The sequence below is a fragment of the Empidonax traillii genome, unplaced genomic scaffold, assembly GCF_003031625.1.
Source record: "Empidonax traillii isolate 1590-97213 ecotype Southwest subspecies unplaced genomic scaffold, ASM303162v1 scaffold281:size1424471, whole genome shotgun sequence".
Classification (NCBI taxonomy): domain Eukaryota; kingdom Metazoa; phylum Chordata; class Aves; order Passeriformes; family Tyrannidae; genus Empidonax; species Empidonax traillii.
Window position 1 is genome coordinate 889,984 of NW_020955474.1, and position 21,068 is coordinate 911,051.

Genomic DNA, 21,068 nt, shown 5'->3' on the forward strand with positions numbered 1-21,068 from the left:
TATCTATTAGGTATCTAAAAGTTCTCCTTTTTCCCCCTTCGGATTTTTTCTTAATAATTTTATCTTATCAAAATGTACACGCATGCAAATCATACTAGGTTACTTCTGAAAAACAGACTTTAGAATTTCTGAAGGACGAACATTTAAAAATGATTGACTATTTAATCCCTACTATTGAAATTCGGAGGGGGATTAGAACAGGCACAGCGTAGAGAAGTGATGAGAACTGGGGTGTGTTCTCAGCTTCCCTTCCTCTTGTGTTTTAGCTGCTTATTCATTCTATTATTCTTTTATCACCAGAATTAACAATGGGATGCCAAAAGCATTAATGAAGTCACAGCGAGAACTTCCTTCTATGCATGGTACACAGAATTAATCTTCAGGTGTGTTTCAGGAGGCTGCCTCAAGAACCTGTGACTCATGAGCTTTGTCCCAAGCATGCACTGCCATTCAGTCATGGCCAACTTTCTCCTGGCAAAGTCTGGCAAGTGATTTGACCTCCAAAGATGAAGTAGACACTAGATTGGAAATTCAGCCTCAGAAGACTACAAATACTGTAATTAAAGGATTCTTTTCCATCAAAAATTTACATAGAATAACACAGTGATAGATATTTGCTGTGGCAGAACCACAGAAGTTTACATAAGTTCTAGAGGGAGAAGCATCTTTCTTTCCTTGAACTTACAGAAAAGGGATTAATTCATGAGTAGCATGGTTTAGAAAACAATGACTGCAGAGGAAAAGAGATCAGAAAATGGAGTTAATGACCAGAGAAAAATACATCGTCTTTTCCTGGTTCCTTTTCTATACCTTTCTTGCTTAAGCTGCCACTTGAGTGGATAATATTTTCTCCGAGACTAAAATTTCAACTGATAATCAGTGTGCTCTGTTGACACCTGAAATACTGTTAACTGCAAAGGATCAGAAGCAGGGAAAAAACCTCCTTAATTTCATGGTTCACTTTTACATCTGGTAAGTGAAACAGCCCAGACACCAGCTGCTAATGATGCACAGCCCTGCCTACAAAGGGCTAAAAGCAGCGCCTCCTAAGAACCAAACTGCCCCTGAGGTTTTGGAAGGCTGTAGTGGGAGAAAGTGTCAGTTCCTTCACAACTCCTCATTTTTGCACACAACCTACACAAACTCTGTTTTGAAGCCTGGCCATACTTTTTTGAAGTATGCTCCCTCCTCTTCCCTCTGGTTTTTCTTTTCACGTGTCTCTGTTTTCTGCTGCTGGCTGGACCTGGCAGTGGAAGTGCTGAACAAAAGGAGTGGATCCAGCCCTGTTGCTGACTCAGGTATGAGAGCCTGTGCTCATCAGATTTTGCTGCTGCATTCCAAATTTCGGTACCCGAAAAAATTCAGATACTTATCTAAACCAAACTTCCTGAGGGTGAACTATCCCCAGCACTAAGGCACTTTGAAGGCCAATATGCACTTGAGCAAGAGCCCATCAGCGTGCAGGAGACAGCATGCCAACTGCACTTAAAGCAATGCCTACCTACAGAACTTGAACTCTGTCTGCTTGGGTAAATTACCCACTTAATTACCCTTGGTATTCATGTTTGCATTCAAAAAAAGGATTCACAGAGATGAGGTCAAATCATTACACTGTTCCATTAAAACCTTTATTTTAGGCAAATGCACTTCAGAAAACTTCTTTTGTCATGTAAAATGGAACCATCTGTACATAAATTTGTAGGGCCATTTTGATGTTAAGTTTATTAATATAATTATGTCATTACTAAGCTGTTTATTGTTTTAGGCTCCTAATAGCTATGAGGGGCTTGTTAACAATACTTTGAAATCACAGGGAAGTCTCTTCTTTCTCTTTGGTTTGAAAAGAGAAAACAAAATTCTAAATGTGTTTTATTTCCATGTTTAATATTTGCATGTAGCATCTACTTCTTTTAATGTGAAAATTTCATGATCACAAAGCTTTTGCCTCAGCCCAATTATTATCGTAACAGTGCATATCGTAACACTGCATTATTTAGCAGTGTTTAAAGAAAGTCCCAAGGTGAAGTATTTCACTTTATTCCTAAAGCAGGAAGACAGTTACTGCAATTACTATAAAAAGAAATAATTACAAAAATTACAGTGGTAATAACCTACCATATCTTAAGTTGTTTCCTCTTTGGAGCTGGAGATGATTGTTTTCCAGTTTCAATTTTGAAATGCAAAATTCTCCCACACAGCACAGCAAAACAGAAAGCTTTTGCTGGCTTGTCATTTGATTTGGAGAGACAGGATTTAGCAGATTCTGCCAAACTGCTCAAAATCCCAACTGTTTTCCGAAAGCCTGTCTTTAATTTTTTTTAATACCAAGGAGTCATTATCTATGGTTCACATGGACAACTACTGGAGCATTGGTACAATAGAGTAAAGAGTGGTGGTAGGCAAAGTATCCATAGAAACAGATTTTGGTACCCAGCAAACAATCTTTGTATAAAAGAGACCAAAGCAATATTAGAAATCTTCAGTGTCTATTAAATGCAGGGAGTGGCATAGCCAATACACTACCCAGGAAGGGGGGATGCACACACACACACATACACACACACATACACACAACTTCACAGATTGATTATTTAAAGTCTAGAAAGTTGAAAAGTATTGGGTATCTTAGCTCTGCCTTCCTATCTTACAAAAAACAAGTAACCAGACAAGAAGTCCAACAAAATTGTCATCTGTGTTGCAAATAAAGTAGGAAGGTGGGGGATTACATGGTAAATTCATCCGATTTGCTCTCTGCTTACTGTAAAGTACATCATTTTAATTTTTTTCACCCATTCGACCTTCTAAATGAATAAAATCTATTACGTCTTATCAGAGAGGCTTGGTAAGGAATAACCCAGTAATTAAATATGTTGAAATGTTCCATGATAATTTAAAATCAATGATGGATTTACCAGAGCAGAATCAAGAGAGTCAAGAGGAAAGGAATGGGGTAACATAAACCAAAAACTTCTGTACTTTCCCTCGAGGGTGGAGAATTAGCATTAGACAGAATAAAATGTTAAAAATCACAAGCCACAAAAGTCTTTGAGAGGATAATTTGAGGAAGTTAAAAGTGAAAATATGAAAAGAAAAGAAAAACATCCCCACCAGACCCAGGAACAGGTCTGTTAGGCTTTCAACAGGTTAAAAGCTCGTCATAACCAGGAGGTAGCTCTTAACAGCACTGTGGCATGCAGGGAAGTTCTCGGTTTCTCCCCTGGCAAACTCAATTCAAAGCAAAGTTTGTAAATATCCCGGGGGAGGGGGCAGGAAACGACACTGGATTTCAGAAACATTTACAAGTATCTTGCAGAAATGAAACTTCACTTAAGAGAGGTCCGTTTTGCTCTCCCGGGTGGGGGATGGTTGTCAGCACGCAGGTTCAATGGCAGCCAGCACGGAGAGGTGCTGCAGAGAACAGAGTTGTGTGAGCAGTGCTGTGACTCTCGTGTGCGTGCCCACATCCAGCGCCGAGTTATGACGAGCTGCGGGAGAGCGGAGGGCGCACAGACCCCAACAAATCCCCCTTGTGCGGACTATCGGGCGCTGCGGCTGCCTCGGACCCATCAGCCGCCCGAGTCCAGCTTTACCTGGGCTCCTGCTGACAACATTGCCACCTTCCGCAGCCGCCGGGAAGGGCACAGATCTGCTCACGGGGGCTCGGGCAGCCTCCCACCGCCCCGGGGACTGATGTGCCAATGTTGCTCGGGAAAGGTGTTTTCCCCACCACCGCGCCGCGCAACCACACTTCTTAGCTTAACAATATTTTACTTGCAAAGCATGTGGTCGAATTGATGCAGAGTACAGCACAAATCCCAGGAACCACCGGTCCGATACAACCGAGGGACGAGGAGCGCGGCACACGGAAGGGAAATGCGACAGAGGGAACGCATTCTTCACCGCACGTAAAATACGGTGATGAATGCATCGCCAGCGTGACTGCTCGTGTCACTTCCAAAATAGCTCAGGAAGCTGAGGAAAGCCAAAGCAGAAGTTAAGGGGTGGAGAGTTTCGCTCTCCCTATGCCTAGACCTGAGGGCATCTCATTCCAGACTCCATCCCCAGTGCATTCGATTACCATCGTGCCCAGTTTCACTCAAGAGCGGTAACAAACCACATGTACTACCCTGGCTTCCACATGTTCCTAATGGAGGCTTTACACAGGCCAATATACGCATTTTATTTAAGTTTTAACATCTGATGAGATTATACATTAAAAGGCTGGATTTTGTCTTGCCAGCTTGCAGGGAGTATTTTCCTCCCGGTCATTCACAGTCCATGTACAGTTAATAAAGCAGTAGCATTATGATAGCAGTTAAACAAACTACAACTAATAATAAATTCAATATATTAACTAGTACATATAGTCCACATTCTGGATGGAAAATGGCTCTACTTAGACACAGTTGAAGTACACCAAAGCAACCGATCATGTGGGATAGGAAAGCTCTTTCCAAGTAAAACTTCAAAAAAGTCAACACTGCAAACAAGCAATACCTATAACTATTTAGAAAATGGGTGTTTAATCTAAAGAGGTATAGAAGGCCCTTACATGTAAGATTACACACCTTTCCAAATCTCAGACCTCTTCCAGAAAGGCAGTTTTCAATATGTAGGGCTTTGCCTAAGAACAAGATTTGTGATAACAGGTAAAATATCCCAACCCATGAACAACTGGAACACACGGGAAGGGAATACTTTTATAAGTAGTCTAATCTAAAAAAAATAAATAGATATAAAAGTTGCTCCCTGCCCTCTGCCCCCTCCAGAAAAAAAGAAGTGCCATTTATATTTAGGTTGTGGAAATAACTTCTCCTTATTTTCTCCTCTAAGCTGAGCTGGCGCTAAGGGCAATTTCAGGGTAACCAGTAAACCTAATAGGATTCCATTCCTTCCTGAGCAGCAGTCCTCCAAAATCAGGAAATTGAAGTGACCTGCAACCAAAGGCAATTCTCAAGACTAAGGTGGACTGTTCTAGAAGTTGATAATGTGGTATGTTGATGTTTGTTTTTAAAATGGGTTTGGTTTTGAGTATAGCTAGCAAACAGCTGCTTGCTATACAGCAAGATTCAAAAGCAAATCCCTAGAGTCAAATATCTCCCATCAAAATTAAACAGTCACCTCATGCAGAAGTTCTCAAACTCTAAGCCAAAGGAGACTGCTAAAAGACAAAGGAAATACTGGGCAATTTATTTATTTTTGTGTAAGACACAGAAGGTAAGAAGTATTTGGGAATATAATAAAGAACTATCCTATTCTATACAAAAATCTTCAAATAATTTGAATAACAATTATGATATAGATATACTGTAAATCTGGGCTCCTTTAAGCCTACAAAGTATGTAAGTTCCAGCAGCAGCCTATATCAATAAAATTTATCTCTTCCTCAATCTGTACATTCACAATGCATAAAACAGTACCAGCCCTATTAAATTAATATTTATGACAAGCTCGGGGAACCAGAAGACAAGCAGTATTTGCTAAGGCACAACTGCAGTGTACAAATCTCACATGGTTGCAGTACCCACTTTCTAAAAAAATGAACCTCAGCTTGGAGGAGCAATTTGTTTTCGGGAAACACAAAAGACAGACATGCTGTGCCATGCTGGGAAGACAAATGAAAACACAAATACAATCAACGTAATTTATGGTTTTATCCTGAATCTAAAGTGTTCTTAAGTTCAGTGCTTTCAGTGTGTGCACACAGCACTGTAGATACTCTGCCAGCTTTTTTTCAGAGTAGCTATGATCCTCAGTGTCTGTCCCAAGAATACCTCAGAGATGGCGAAGGGGGTATTTCTTCACAGCCACAGTTCAAGTTACAAGGTATTAAAGCTGAAGATGCTGGCAGACTTCGTTCTGCCCTAACAGATATGCTGTGAACAGCAGTAGCAGCAGCAGCAAGGTGGACTTGCAGCCCCCCTTTTTAAGCCAGCCAGCCAAGGACCAGGGACTATAGACAATGTTTCCCAGGAAGACTATGATGGTGGGCTTTGCATAATCTGCTCTACAGCAAATATGCACCACTTACTAAAAAAAAAAAATAAAAAAATCCAAGACCTAAGAAAGGGGAAGATAATCATCAAGACAAAAAACATCCACAGAAATGTTCTCTAGGCTTCTTTATCTTTAACTCTTTTATCAAGGAGAGAGACAACAGATAAAATTTCAGAAGTCCAATGAGGTTAAAGAAAGGGAGAACAACAACCAAAACAAAACCAGAAAACCAAAAACAACAACAGCAAAAAAGCCAAACAAAAAACAACTCCCCCAAAACCAAGCAAACAAGAAAAAAACAAAGACAAAAAACCCCCAAACCCATACACACAACAAATGTCCTTTCCACATATTGCCAAGTATGATTTTTTTTTTCTGGAGCCACATCAGTGATTCGGCTTTCCAAACACACAGTGAATCTCTCAAAGGTAAAATTAATGGTTGTACACTACTTGGAATGTTATAGACACTGTTCCGATACTTCTGCTGGGAGAAACTCGGTGTTCCAGAAAGCTGTACTGGGACACTAACTAGAGGAGTATTTTTTCAAGACGTCTCAGGAAGCTGTCATAGGAGCCTACCAGTCAGGGAGAAGTAATACATTGCAATCTGCACAGGTAATGTTGACCCAAAGGACTGTAGGAAGAGAAGCTTCATCAAACACAAAAGGCTACACTGAATGTTTCACAGCTGAACTGTTTCATATACCAAAGTACATTCTTCTGCCAAAAGTATATAAAACCACGGGCATTTTTTCCATGAGCTTTTACTGAAAGAAAAGTAATCTGCCTGCTAGAAGTAACAGCAAAATTTGTTCTCCCCCTTCTCTTCCCCAACCCGTGCCCCCACCCCCCAGGATAGCTGAGATGTTTTAAATACTGCATTTTGGGTAGCAACATTCCAAATCTTTCAAATATTTGAAGGCAGCATTCCCCTTTTGAAATACTTGGGGGTTTATTTATTATTCTGCCAGGAGTACAGCAATTAACTGTTGCTTACCTACACTTAATATCACATTCAGGAGCAGGAGTATGAGAAAACATACCTTCATGTTGTAAGGAATCACCAGACAGGACAATCTGGTAAACTCACACTTTATCCATCTCTTTGCCCACACAAAATTGCCTAAGGACACGAGCATCCTCAGCACAAAAACCCACTGTAGTAAAAAATATCCAGCATATTCAAAGCCCGACCTAACTGCATACAGAACTCTATGTAAAAATCTTACTCTAGCTATACACCTACCATTATAGTAGCAAATCACACCTGATAAATAAAGAGAATGGCACTTGACTTGAAAATTGATTCTCCACGATGAGCTATGGAAATACATTTTATTTCACTAAGTGACAGTGCTGAACAGCAATCCAACAAGCAGAAACCATAATTTTTTAATATTTAAATAAAAAAAAAAAACGTTAGCTGATTAGTCATAATCTTGAACATTTAAACAAACCCATTCACACAATCAAAACTTGCTCTTTAGTGGTTAAACAACTGCAGGAATTTTGGCACATAGTCTTTCTACAAATTAAGTATTGTTTTACACGTCCCAAATGTGTTAGTCATAAACATTAGCAGAGGAATACAAATCACAACTTTTTAATAACCCTGCAGTAATTCTGAACTTGTTCATCTGAACTTATTTAGCTTGTTTTTCCTTCATGACTGGATAAAGCAGACTGCAGTGCCAGGTCTTGGCTCCATCAGTTGCTCATTAAACAAGATCTGGAATTTAGCACTGGATTGAATACACATGGGAACTCATGTGAAGCTGCTCATATATCATTGATAGCTCCGTTGCTAACACAGAGTTTATCCAAGACCGTACATTTTTCGTTGACTTGAACAAAGCTGTTCACCATCCTCTGTTTTTGACGTCAGTGGACAACTACCCACTAACAGTATCTGTCACTACAAAATGCTTGGAATTTCCTCACTTATAAAAGCTGGAAAGTTTCAAGTACAGACCTTTCATTAAAAAACAAAACAAAACAAAGCAATATTAGATTTTTCAGGATAAGGATATTTTGTGAATATTACGGTAAGACATTTTCATTCTCACTGAATGATTTTTTTCCAGTAATTTAAGAATTCAAACATAAACAGCATCACTGTTTATATATATATATATATATATATATATATATATATATATATACATCCAAAAGGAATGGATGTTCAAAAACACAATTTCGTCTTCTGTTCTTAAAAGCCATGGACTCAAATGTATGCTAATTCCTCAACATGCAAGAAGCACAGTGAGGTGATTCAGATTTTTCCCATTAACTGGACACTACAATCATTCCAGTAGGATCCAAGTTGGATGGTATCTATTATTTAACAAAAATGCAGAAAAATACACCTTGAGTATAAACCAGGCTATTCACATTTTCTACAACTCGTTTATTCTTACAAGCAAAACAGCCCATACTGGAGAGAGTCACCCGGGTGGAGTCTCCCTCCAGAGCGCAGAATTACCTCCTGAGAACACGCAGTGTTCCTTTTAAGTGAGCTCCGTGCAGGCTGCCAGGGTAGCCTGTGGCGCTCGTGTGAGCCAGGAGCGCAACAACTGACTGCATGTCCCAGTTCAGACACACATCTGGGCAGGGAGACGCATAATACCCTGATGGAGGCTTTTGTGTCAACAACAACGCGTTTCAACTGTGATCTAAAAACCAAGCTGCTGCTTCGCAAACATACCACTCGCTCCTGACCCTTCTGATTTGACCGAAAGCAAACAAGTGTATTAACAAAACCTCATACTTCATTGATACAATACAGTGGAAATTCCCCCTTTTCATCGTTTAAGATACCATCAGCTATTAGCCCAGAGACAGGCTGTCATGTTTCAAAATCCAGTTTTAATCTCGTACAGAACTCTGTATGTACAATCTTGAGGCTATCTTCCCCAAACATGTTTCCATTCTTTTCTCTATGGAAAACCCCTTTTAAAGAGAGCAGTTTTTAATCTTTGTTCTTCAGGGTACTAATATTTTGTGTATGGCATTCATATAATACATCTATCCATGCCATAGCTATAAAAATAAACATGTCTCTCACTGTAAAAGTGTGATCATGTTACTGTGTTTATTAGACATAGCCCACATCCGAAATACCAGGTATCTGTTCCTTCAAGTGGTTGTGGCACATCACAAAAATGGCAAAAATTACTTGTTCTCCTCTTGGAATCAAAGCTGTATAATTCAGTGATTTTCCAATTATGTCATCCACCCATGAAGGAACATCACTATTCATTGATTTGATTACTAAGAAATTGTGTTATTTCAATTTTCTACATGCAAAGTAAACAAACACAAATAATATTAATGGTTTAATCTCTTTAGTTCAAGAGACATAAAGTAGCATATACCTAAGCAGCTCTACAGATACAACTTTCTCCTTTTACATGAGAGAATAGAAAAAAAAAACTTTTTAAAAGAGCAAAATGAGCAAAATCCTATGGATTACCTTGTCAAAAAAGACAAAGCAACAGAAGAATTGAAGAAATTATATTAAAAGCTTGTTAGGAATATCTTTCAGTTCATAGAAAATATATGTATTCCTGTTCTCTAAAGACAACTCGTCTCTTTTGAAGTGACTGCATTAGGAAAGGTATATCCTAGCAAAATAAAAAATAATTTTAAAAAAAATAACTCTGCAGCTGTTTCTGCTTCTTCTAAAAGGAGCTTCAGTTTTCACAACTGCATGATCTCTGAGAAGCAATTCCAATCAGATGATATGATCTGATCTTTGGCTCTAAGGCCATTCCCATATGTACTTTAGAAATAGTGCCCACACTGGCTTTACAGCTCTGAAGTTTTGTAGAATTTTATCTTCTGAGTGAGTCTCATCCCTCTTATCAGGGTTCTCCCATTCTGCTATTGTTACATTCTTTCTTTGAAGATGTTAAGGCACAGCCAACATCTTTCCGATGGGAGGGATCTGACTGGTGATCTTTCCCCCCCTCTTTTCCATCCATTTGAATATTTATATGTGTATATAGGAGCGCCTAGATTTCATCAGAGGAAGATGGTGAACACTGATCATTTGGACAAAACCGATCTATCAAGCATTCAAAGAAGGAACCTCTCTGTGCAGTAACCAGAGAAACTGAATGTATGCAAAAGATGTTCTATACATGAATTTAATTCTTACTTGTATTTTACCTTTATGGAATGGGAAAATTTTAAAGGATATAGATGCTTTCCTTACAGAGCAGCAGGAGGTCATTTCATTAATATGTGAAGCATAGATCCTGCTTTCACATGATCTTTCTTGTGACAGGTATTCTGTAACAATGCCTCCCTTGTTTGGTGAGACAACAGTGATAAAAAGTCTCCATCAACTGGAAGTCAAACACTCTTTAACATGAGCCATGCTAGCTCAAAACACCTATTTCACGTTAGTTCCCTGTGTTGGTTCTGCTGTTGCTCATCCAGATGATGTAAGACTATGCAATGTAAGACATTGTATTAAGTAAGACAACACAAAAATCACAGTAATATATCAATTTATCATAAATCCTGCTGGGGAGTCAACAAAACAGCCTACAGCATAACCAGGATAATTCTAAAGTACAAGAATACCTAAATCCACAAAGCCAGATTGCTTCTTGAACACGAATTTGCTCAGAGCTTGCTTGCATATTTCTACAGCAACTTCCATCACTGGTTTGCATTAAAGGACTTGGGATATAAGGTTTCATCCCTGCACATCAGTTGATCTGCAGCAAGGTTTTGTAGGAGCTCTTTTTGGCAGTAAATAGTTCAAACTCTTCTAAATCTCACTGAGGAGAGACCAAATTTAGTGCTATGCAAATAGAAATGAAAAGTCTCTATTAAACACTTTCTCCAGGCACTGGAACACTTTCAAAGCTGAGTAATTATGACTCCCCGTGGTTTCACAGGTTAAGAGAAACTAAAGAACAACTTTGAAGTTGCTTGTTGATGTCACAGATTTAAGTGTTTTATATACTTGCCATACAGAGTTCTTAAAATAAACTGTCTCGGAGAAGTTGCACAGGGAATAGCGGCTATCCAGCCAAGGAGCTTGTCTTCTGCAGTGTTTACAGGCAGTGTAGGAACAAAACACAAAGTGGTTCTGTCCCCTTTATGCTATCTCAGCCTCCAGTTATCAGCACCATGTGAACCTCCTGAACTAAAGGCTTCATACCAGACATTCACATTCAGTAGGTGTGGATCAATCTCTGATCCTGTCCAAATCAAACATGATCTGTGGTTTATACTTCTGTGGCCAAGAACTGTATTAATATCACTTACATCTAGCGGTTTAACTTCAGAAATACAGGAAAAACATTTCTAAGTTGTTAAATTTAATGGCAAGGAAAAGGCTTCTAACCAGCACCATTTTCTTCACGTTAATTTATCTTGAATATTCAACAGTGGGCATATCTATGAGCAAGAGGCAGGAGTATCTAAAGGAAACTGTCAATCCCCAAGTCTTGGTGTCAGCAGTAAAATGAATCCTGAAGTCTCTAAAGATGCCAACTCTTACCACTTTCTGTTAGGTATGGTAAATTATTTCTATAGTTTTTAAAATTAAACGAAAAACCCCAGGTAAATTGAAGCCATAAAATCACCAGTAAAACAGTGGAAGCCTTTGTTCCTGTTCTCTCATGTCTTTGCACTAACAGTCTTTACTTTTTGCTGGATATGTATTTCTGCAAAGTGAATAAAGACTTAGTAATCAATTTAATTAAACTCAGTAACAGACTTTTTCTTTTCCAACTGTTAAAAGCACTTAGTGATTCAGATTCGGTTTGCAAAAAATTATGAGGTGTTCACTTAAAATCCTAATCCAAGGAATTGCTCAGGTACTGCAGAGACAACCCAAGGCAAGCCTACGCAGGCAGGGGCAGGCAGGGCTGAGCTCTTTTGCCTGCTGTGTTCCTGGCTGGCCAGACACAAACCAGCTCCAGCCCAAACCACACAACCGTCTTCATGTGATGTGTCCAAGTTAATAGACCTTATTTAGATACAACACTGCACTAATACTTCCATATAGCCTCAAGATCAGAGCAGGCTCCCATCAGATGTCTCAGTGGCCAGGCAGCTGAGCTACGTCCTCCACCACACACGCCGGTTTGAAAGCATTACTCACCCTAGTGCAGTTGTTTTCCCTATAGCAAGTGACAATTCTCACATCAAATACCTCTCATTCAAGATTGTAAATATGTACCTTAAGATACTAGATCTGAAGAAATTCATATCTAGTTACAAAGACATCTGGTTTCAGTCCTGCAAATGCTTGCTCTGACACAAAGCTTCTCTGAAAGCCAGTGGGACGTCTCTCATTAGCAATGTCCAGGTTGGTAAGACTCTTATAACCAGCCCCCTGACAATATTTTATTCTTTTAATTAAATTGCTTGTATTGTACTGCTTGTAGTACTGAAGTTTCATGGGATTCTGTATACAAACAAATACCAGCAAGAATATCAACACATCTCTAAACACTGCTTCCTAAAGTACTTATGAAAGTCTACTGTTGGGGATGTTTCACATACCAAGCTGGGCACCAAGTTCACAGCACATACAAATACAGTTAGAAAAGCAAAATCTAATTTTACAAAGGCTCCGGAATGATGCATTCAAAGTTTGCTCACAAACAGTCACACACAGAAGCCAGCAGCCTGTCTGTCCACATTTTTACTCACTTGGCTGCTTGGTCAGAGAGCAAAAAGCAAAGTCAGAATGTAATTGTGGGGTTTTATTTTAAAGATAATGGAAAATTTTGCTCTCAGGACACTACTTTATAGCACCAGAACCAGACCACTTACAAAACACCCTATCTCATCCTGTTCTATCTTACCATACAAGTATCTCAAAATACAGGACAATGACGCATAGGGTGCTATGTGTCCCAAAACCATGCAGGTCATTCAAACATTGTCTCCCCTTGCACTGACTTTTTTTTTTTTTTTGTTCCCTTTTGCTTCAGACTGGTGATATCAATGAGACACATAAATATGCTTATTTCAACATGTCAGGGTTGGATTTAGTTAATTTGTTTTTACCCTAGTCACACATTTGAATTGACAGACAAGTATTTTAACATGAACAGTATTTGTTTTGAATGACAGAAATTCAAATTCAAGGCAGAGTAACAGAAACTACATTTCAGCATTCAGAGCTCTCAAGTAAGAGTTTAAGAGAATAGAAGCTTGGAACCGTGATACAGGAAACTTTCATTAAGTGTACACATCCAATTTCCAATTAATGTAAACTAAAAGGGCCAAATTATAAACTAAAACAAAAACATCCCTCACCCTCTCCCCTTTCCGCCTGCAGTAGATTTAGTTTAACAGTATCCAGCCCAACTTCTTTTGAATTCTGGTTGAGTAAACAAAGAGACAACTGACATTAAAATAATTATGAAACGATAGAAAATAGGGCTAAAGAAGAGGTATAATGTGGTTTTTCCACTATTAACTGATGTCTTTATAAAAGTGCCTTCAAGTCATATAGGTAAGGAAAGCAACTCTCATATATGCCCTGTCCAAACATTCTGGTTTCATGAAATAACCCTTTGCCTAAATGAAAGGTAGACCCCTCCCCAAATAATAATAATAATAATAATAATAATAATAAAAAATTAAGTAAATAAAAGGTGGTATTTCTGGAAACACAGCTATGAAATTTTCTCAAGAATTCTCAGTTTACGTGTATATAGGAATTAATTTTATGTCTAGAACATCTTAAAATTTAAACAATGAGAAGACTACACTAGTACAGTTCAGATGTTTGTAGTCTGGAAAGAATTTTATCAGTGCAGATTTACCAGAGCAGACGTGAAACAAGCTGGAGCAGTCTGAGACTTACACATACTAAGTATACTACAGCAACTGTTCAGAAAAAGAAAAGAGGAGGAAAACAACAGTTTGAATCATACCCTAACTAAAACACTTCTTCTGGTACAAAAATCTTTGTGTAGCTTAAGGTCTACACAGAAGGACAAAGCAGCATAAATACAATGACTTGGGGTTTAAAAACATCAGAGGAAACCTGAAGAGAAAAACAGAACAAAGAAGCTTGTAAGAGCAAGAAGAAAACATAAAGCATAAAAAGAAGCTCGTTGAAGGAAAAGGTAAATTAGAACTAAACAGCTTAGAGGCGGGAGGAAGGAAAAAAAAAAAAGCAGTGACTTATAATTATATCAGACTAGGAATTAAACTGTATTTCCTTTCACTACTGATCTATTTACATCTAAACTATCAATAATTGTATCTGTAGCCATTATAAACCACAAATTAAGTATCTTCCATTAATTTCTGAATTGCATCCAAAAAGAGTTAAACAACATTTTAGAAACTAAAGATTACAAATTGGGGAACTCAGAAAGATTTGCAGCTATCAATGAGGATAAAAACCAGATGCAGGCTTTTGCAAAACAGGAAAAAGTATTTTGCCAAAGGATATGGTCAAACACTAGAGGCAGCTGAACTCAGGTAATGAATGCTGAAATACATAAGAAAAATATTTTCATCATTTGTGTGGAGAGGGGTGAAAAGAGGAGTAATATTCCCACTTCGAAGTTCCCTTGAACTAGCTGCTTTACTAGAAATCTCATCACTTTTTGCTACCCCATAAGATTCAGGTAAGTAAACCAATTCAGAAAAAAATCACAAATGTAGACCAAACGTTTTGAAGAATTCCAGAAAGGGTTGCACTGAAGAAGGATTCAGGGAACTGAAAACTGAACCGAATGCTATAGAGTTAATACAGACTTTCCCACTGAAATATTATACTCATACTCACAGCAACAGATGAGCATTCCTGAACTACTTTGCTTCCAGAAAGTATGCACTTTATTGGCCTTATCATTGATAAGACATTGCTCAGGCCTTCCTAGTGCTCCAAACAGGAAAATATTAGTGAAAACACAACTGAAGCCCTGAGCAACACTAGAGGCATTATGATACACATGTAGTTATCTGACCCATCTTTAAGATATCTGTCAAATCCCTCTAGCTGCCAGAGACAGATGACCACAAGGGAGTCCTGCTTCCCCCTTGCCCCCAAGGGTCTTTCTTGCAACAATGCAGCCAGAATTCTATCAACTTCATTTGGTTCTGGAGTGCTACAGCAAGTGTGGCCGAATCTTCCTACTCACCACGGGGGATAGATGTGGATGACATCCTGTGGTCTGCTCTTGAGGTGAGCTGCTGTCTCTCTTGTAAAGAGGACTTTGAGTATCGGTTCTTCTGCACTGACGACTGCATCCTCGGGTGAAAGCGTAGCAGGAGGCTGTTCTAGCTGCTGGCAGATGGCAACTTGTATTGTACACTCCTCAAATATTTCTAAGATCTTCACAATTAAGACACCAGAATTATCTGGAAAGTAAATTAAAATGAAAAATAAAAATGCAAAATCTGGATGAGAAGAAATAAATTCTAGCACTCTAAAGGTGTGCATCTCTGATCTCTGCACATCTGCCCAATACAAAAAATCCACCTATGAGTAGAATGCACTACCTTACCAAAAAAACCTATGTTTAGGTTTTGCAACAATTTTTATTTTCTTTAGAGATACTGTTAACTATGGAGAAGAAAATCCTACCTGCACTTCTTCCAAACACCAATGCAATCACAAACTCCCTACAAGAAGCCCTCTCCCACCACATTTGAACTTTTAAATCTTGCAATTCATCCACTTTGTGGGGTCTTTCTTTATTAGATGCTGCAAAAAAATGCATTTTTTTAAAAACAGAATAATCATACTTTTAAAAATGAAGATGTGTTTGCCTTCCTTGACCTTTCTCAAAGTAGCAGTTGTCAGGGACCAAGTTAAGAGAGTACAAAGCATCTAAAAGCTGACGATTCACATTTAGAGACAAATGTAGAGAAAGAGGGAGTAAGACAGATGCACTGCCTAAAAAATAATTATTACAAAACTCATCATCCATTTTACCCGTAGGCAATCATCAGGGTATGGAAGGCTCTCTTGTTTTAAAGCAACATGAACAGATAACCAGCATCCCCACAGTTCGATTCTAAGCACTTTTGTCTATGCTGAACAAGGAACAACTTTGCACTGAGATGAAATTACCTCTAGGTCCCTTTGCAGTCTGCACAGGGCAACAGCTGCTCGGATAGACTTTGGTCTGTGCTGTAAGATTTGTTCTCATTCTCACCTAGCCCCCCTACAGATCTGCACTCCAGTCACTGAGGGGAGAGTAGTTGTTACCTCCCTGCCAAATGCTTTGTCTATTAGTGGGGCAAGACAGGGTCTCAGAGGACAAGGGCAGCAGAGCCCCAGTTCTACCCTTTTTGATTCACAAGTTGCATTGGAAAAAACACAGCATCCCAGGAGGAACAGCTGATATAAATTATTGTCTTCCCACAGCAAAGAAACAGGGGAGAAACAGTGAACATGATACTGGAACTTAACAGCAGAGCTGTATAGTTATTTGTTTGTTTATTTTAAGGCTCATTTCACAACTGTGAATGTTTTTCCGTTGGAAAATAAATCAAAATATTTTAGTTTGAGTTTATGAGAAACTTAAAAAAAAAAAAAATTTACCCAACTCTCAAGAAATCCAAAACAAAGAAACCAGGCTCTAAAACCTTTCAGATTTATTAAATTAAAATCTCCAAAAGAAAAAAAAGAAAAAAAAAATTTGTCCCTGTCTTTATTAAATTTCTTACCAAAACTGAAATAAAGTAATATTGAAATATAAAACCGAAATGTTCTCAAAACTACTTTCACATGAACCAAATTTTCAGCACATGCAACATGCTTCTGCAAAGCATTCTGCTTCCCTTGAACCGGTATTTTCCAGCAGGATAAAGGGTTTCACTGACAGTCTGTCATAAAATGTACAAAAGCCATTTCTGTCCAAGCCATTACAGCATGACCTCCTTTTCCAGCTCTGAGAAGCAGAAGCAGGAGAACCAGTCCTTTCTTCCAAGTCCTTTGAAGCTCACTGATGAAGAGAGAGGGTTGTCACTGCTATTGCTCCTCACTGCTGTCACCTTCTCAGAGAAAGCTGTAACACTGCAGTGCCACTCCAAATACTCACTGCACTGTGTTAATGTTTGCTTATGTGCAAACTTCTGCCAAGGGTGAGTGCTGACTAGTTTTCTATGCCTAAAGGGGAGGACTTAGAATATTCACACTTGAATTCTGTTTTGCCTGACTAGCTGCAGTTGTGGTCCTCTGTCAACCCCACGTCATCTGGCATGCATAAACAAATTCTCCCAACCACAAAAATTCTCATCCTTTAAAGTAACTGAGCACTTAACTCCTCCCTCTAGACACACTGCACAATTTGCATTTGCATCCACTTTAAAAACCAAGTCACAAAAAAATCAGCTTCAATCTTGAAACACACCAACAGTTTATTAAAAAAAAAAAAAAAGTATTAAGACAGTTTGTGAGAGAGACTGTCCATCACTTCTGAACTACACATTTCTTATGTGCAGAATTTTATGACAATTCTTACTGGTCATCAGCATACATGTTACTCAGTTGGTACATCAGGTTGGAGAAAATGAATGACAACCTAATAGCATTTTTCTTTAAATACCTCTGACTGTAAAACAGTTAAAAATACTAGGTAAATCAAGAACTATATCTATATGAAAGCATCTAAAAGACATTGAAGTAAAAAATATACTACTAAGGTACCAGAGTCTCTTGCAAGCCTGAAGTTGGGAGCTGATACTAAATGAAGCAGAATGCTTCTACATTAAAAGCATCTCAATTTCAACAACTAGCCAAGTCTCACACTTGGCACACATGCACATTCTACAGAACCACAATCTATTTGTTTATTTAGATGCATAGAGATAGTTTAGTTTAATTACTCTGAAATTATTATTACTGCTGATGATAGTGTTCTCTTGAACAACATGGCAAAGCACTCTGGATTGCTGGCACGTGATGAAACACCAAAGTTCAGAACGTAGCTTCAGTTTTAATTCATTTGGCTCTTGCATTGTTTTGTCAATCAAAAATAAATCAAACATATGTGTCTGCACACTGAAGGCAGAATTTGTGGGTGAGGAGACTGGCTGGATCACTGCAAATTCTACAGTTTCCAGAGAAGTTCACTTGTTTGTTTGTCCATGTGAAAAGCTCACTTTAAGGCCTTGCAATGTTCTCTTTCACCCTTGGATAACTCACAGAAGTTCTTGCTTGCTTGCTGAATTTCTCATTCACTTAATTTCACTTGCAATGCAGAATTACAGAATTACAGAAATTCAAACACACAGATGTGCAGATTTCATGGCAATACCTAGTAATCTTAAACAAGGAAGAATACTTTACAATAATATGTATTTTAAAAGGTGCAGTCAATAACTGTGCCCATTCCTACATTGCATATTCCTTCATTTCCTATTCTGCTGTCTAGAAAACTCATGAATTTCTTTCTTCGGGGTTAGTTTTAAAGAAAATCAGTGAGCTAATCCAGCTAACTGCAAAGCCACCAAAGCACAGAAGCATATACTAAGGAGAGGAAAGAACAAATGACAGGAAGGGGGGAGATGGGGCAGGAAGGGACTGTGGAAGGATGGTACTTTGCAGTGACAGTCCAACCAGGCTGGATTAAGCCAGTTTCAAACAGTATCCAGTTACTTCTTTTCCGCTGCAGTGTCCAGGCTGGATTGTCCTCAAGAAGCTCCTGCAGCACCCAGGAAGGACAGACATGATGAAGTCACCGAACAGAGATAACGGCTGTTCAAGTTGTGGTCTGCAGGCACATTTGATACCATAGGCATATATATATATATATATATTCTACAGCTCTTGGCCAGACTCATCTTTTTTGAGTCTCAGTGTCCACGATGGACAGACAACACAAGATGGTAATGAAAACATGGGTCAAGGCATACCTAGTGTTACCTTTCAACCACCAACTCTAGGCATAATGCTATAATACTGAAAGGATCGTGAGACAGAGAGAAGAAATAAGAACTGCAGGTACGTATGGAATGTTTGTTTAAAAAAACCCCTTCAGTTTACTTTCTTGAAGGTAACCTTTACTCTCCACTGCACATGCATACTCACAGAGTGAGCATACAGCTGCCTGGATGCATTTAGAAACCTTCCTGAAGCAGCAATCTGAGGACTGCTTAACAAAGTTCTTACAGAATCAGAGAATATCTCAAGCTGAAAGGGACCCATAAGGATCATCAAGTCCAACTCCCTGCTCCTCACAGGATCACCTAACACTAAATCACAGAACAAAGAGCCTCCTGCAAACGCTCCTTGAACTGACAGGTTTGGTGCTGTGGGGAGCCTGTTCTAGTGATAAACCATGCTTTCAGTGAAGAAACTTCTCCATATATTTAATCTGGTTCCAGATGCCTCTGCATCAGTGAAATGCTTGAGGGAGATAAGTATGGAAACCCAGATAGCTGCCTGATCAGTTCAGACACAGGTGCATTTCTCAGCAAAGCCCTGAGTGCTCTGAGCTCGGGTAACAGAGGGCTGCTGCAGCTCAGTGGTCCTGGAACAGAGCCTAGCATGGACAGCTGCCCCTTCCACCATCTCTGCATAGCCTTCACACAGAGTCAGCTGGAAAGCCAGAGAAAATGATCCAGGATCATTTGAAATATCTGGCCCCATGAATATAAACAGAGGGCTTATTCACCCCAGGGGCATGAAGTATAATTTGATCCCTGATGCACAAGGCTCAAGGTACCACAAAGAAAGACAGAAAGGCACTGATAAATCTAGCTCTGATAAATCCGGCTTATAGGAATTTTGAAGAGATATTTGGAATGTACGACATGTCTCCTCTAAAAAAACCCCACATTTAAAAGGAAGGGAACTCAGCCACCATGGTGTGTAATGCTTCCTCACTTCTACCAGAATCTTCCATAAGAAGAAAAACCATCCCAAAGACATGCAGTAATACGCTGGCTACGAGTGAATTGAAATGTTGGTCACAGAAAGTCTGGAGTACAAGAAAAATGTACTTATAATAACCAGCCATGAGCGGGTTTAGTCACACCACTCTTTGCAGAACACTGCCTTGGTAAGTGCCACCCACTGAAAGGCAACAGACTTTGCAAGTGATCCACAATGAGTGAAATCAGCAGGAGAGACTGACTGGTGGGACAAACAAGCCATTTAAGCAGGGAAACAGCTCAGGTAAAGCCTTTCTATGACTGGCAAGAACCTCCATCACTTCTCAGACAAGAAGCAAGAAGCTCTAACAAAGACGAAGAAATCATGATCCAAACCTAGGCAAATGGACTATCAACCTCTCACTGCTACTGTTAGCAGAGCCTTTGAAATCAAAGGGCTTTTTGGCAATATAGCAATAATGGAACAAACCTTGGGCATGATTTCCAAAAAAAGCCTGATGCTCCATAATTGTGCGATCCAAACAGGTTTACATTGTATGTGAGGGTTCAGAAAAACAACCGGTAACTTTTCAGTAGGAGAAAATCTTTTATTTAGAACTACTAAGAACACAGAATTCTGGCTCAGAAAGCCCCCAAGTCAGAGATCTTTGGGACATCACTGGGAGAATACTGGGGGAAAATACCAAGTGTTAGCCCTATTATCATTTTTCCCAGGCATTTTGGTAGCTCTTGTCACTGCCCGAAACAGGATCCTAAACTAGAGGAACTTTTGGTTTAACCACCTAACAGATCTGCTCTGGCATCTATAGTTAATTATTTAATGCCAGGTGTCCTCTGGGATGTTGGCCTCTCACGCCAATTTGCAACATGAAGTAGCAAATTGCAGACATGAAGTAGCTCAATTAAACCACAAAGATAATTCAAGTGCCTGGGAGATGAACAAATTTCACAGTGAATGCATCAATTTCCTTGGGTAATTATTTTTATTTCTGTTTATTGCTTCAGTGCATAGGGTGATGCTGCCCTTCAGTCACATACCATGACATCAAAACACATTTTGGCACAGTCCTTTGCAGATGTTCTGTGTTCCTCTGAATTCCAGGAGACTTGAAACAAAAAGGAAAAAAGGGGAGAGGGGGTGAACATTCACTCTTCCTTTGGAGACAACAGACCCTGAGCATTTTGAAGACGTCAGCATGACCCTACAGTCTCTGGCAGACTGAATGCCCT

General features: G+C 39.2%; 1 protein-coding gene across 1 annotated transcript in view; it reads right to left on the bottom strand.

The window, feature by feature from the left end:
- SPIDR (scaffold protein involved in DNA repair) overlaps positions 1 to 21,068 on the bottom strand; it is a 199,020-nt gene that overhangs the window by 107,818 nt on the left and 70,134 nt on the right. The window contains exon 8 of the mRNA XM_027890237.1: positions 15,134 to 15,353. Coding sequence (XP_027746038.1) covers positions 15,134 to 15,353 — 220 coding nt within the window. The remainder of the gene's footprint in view (positions 1 to 15,133; positions 15,354 to 21,068) is intronic.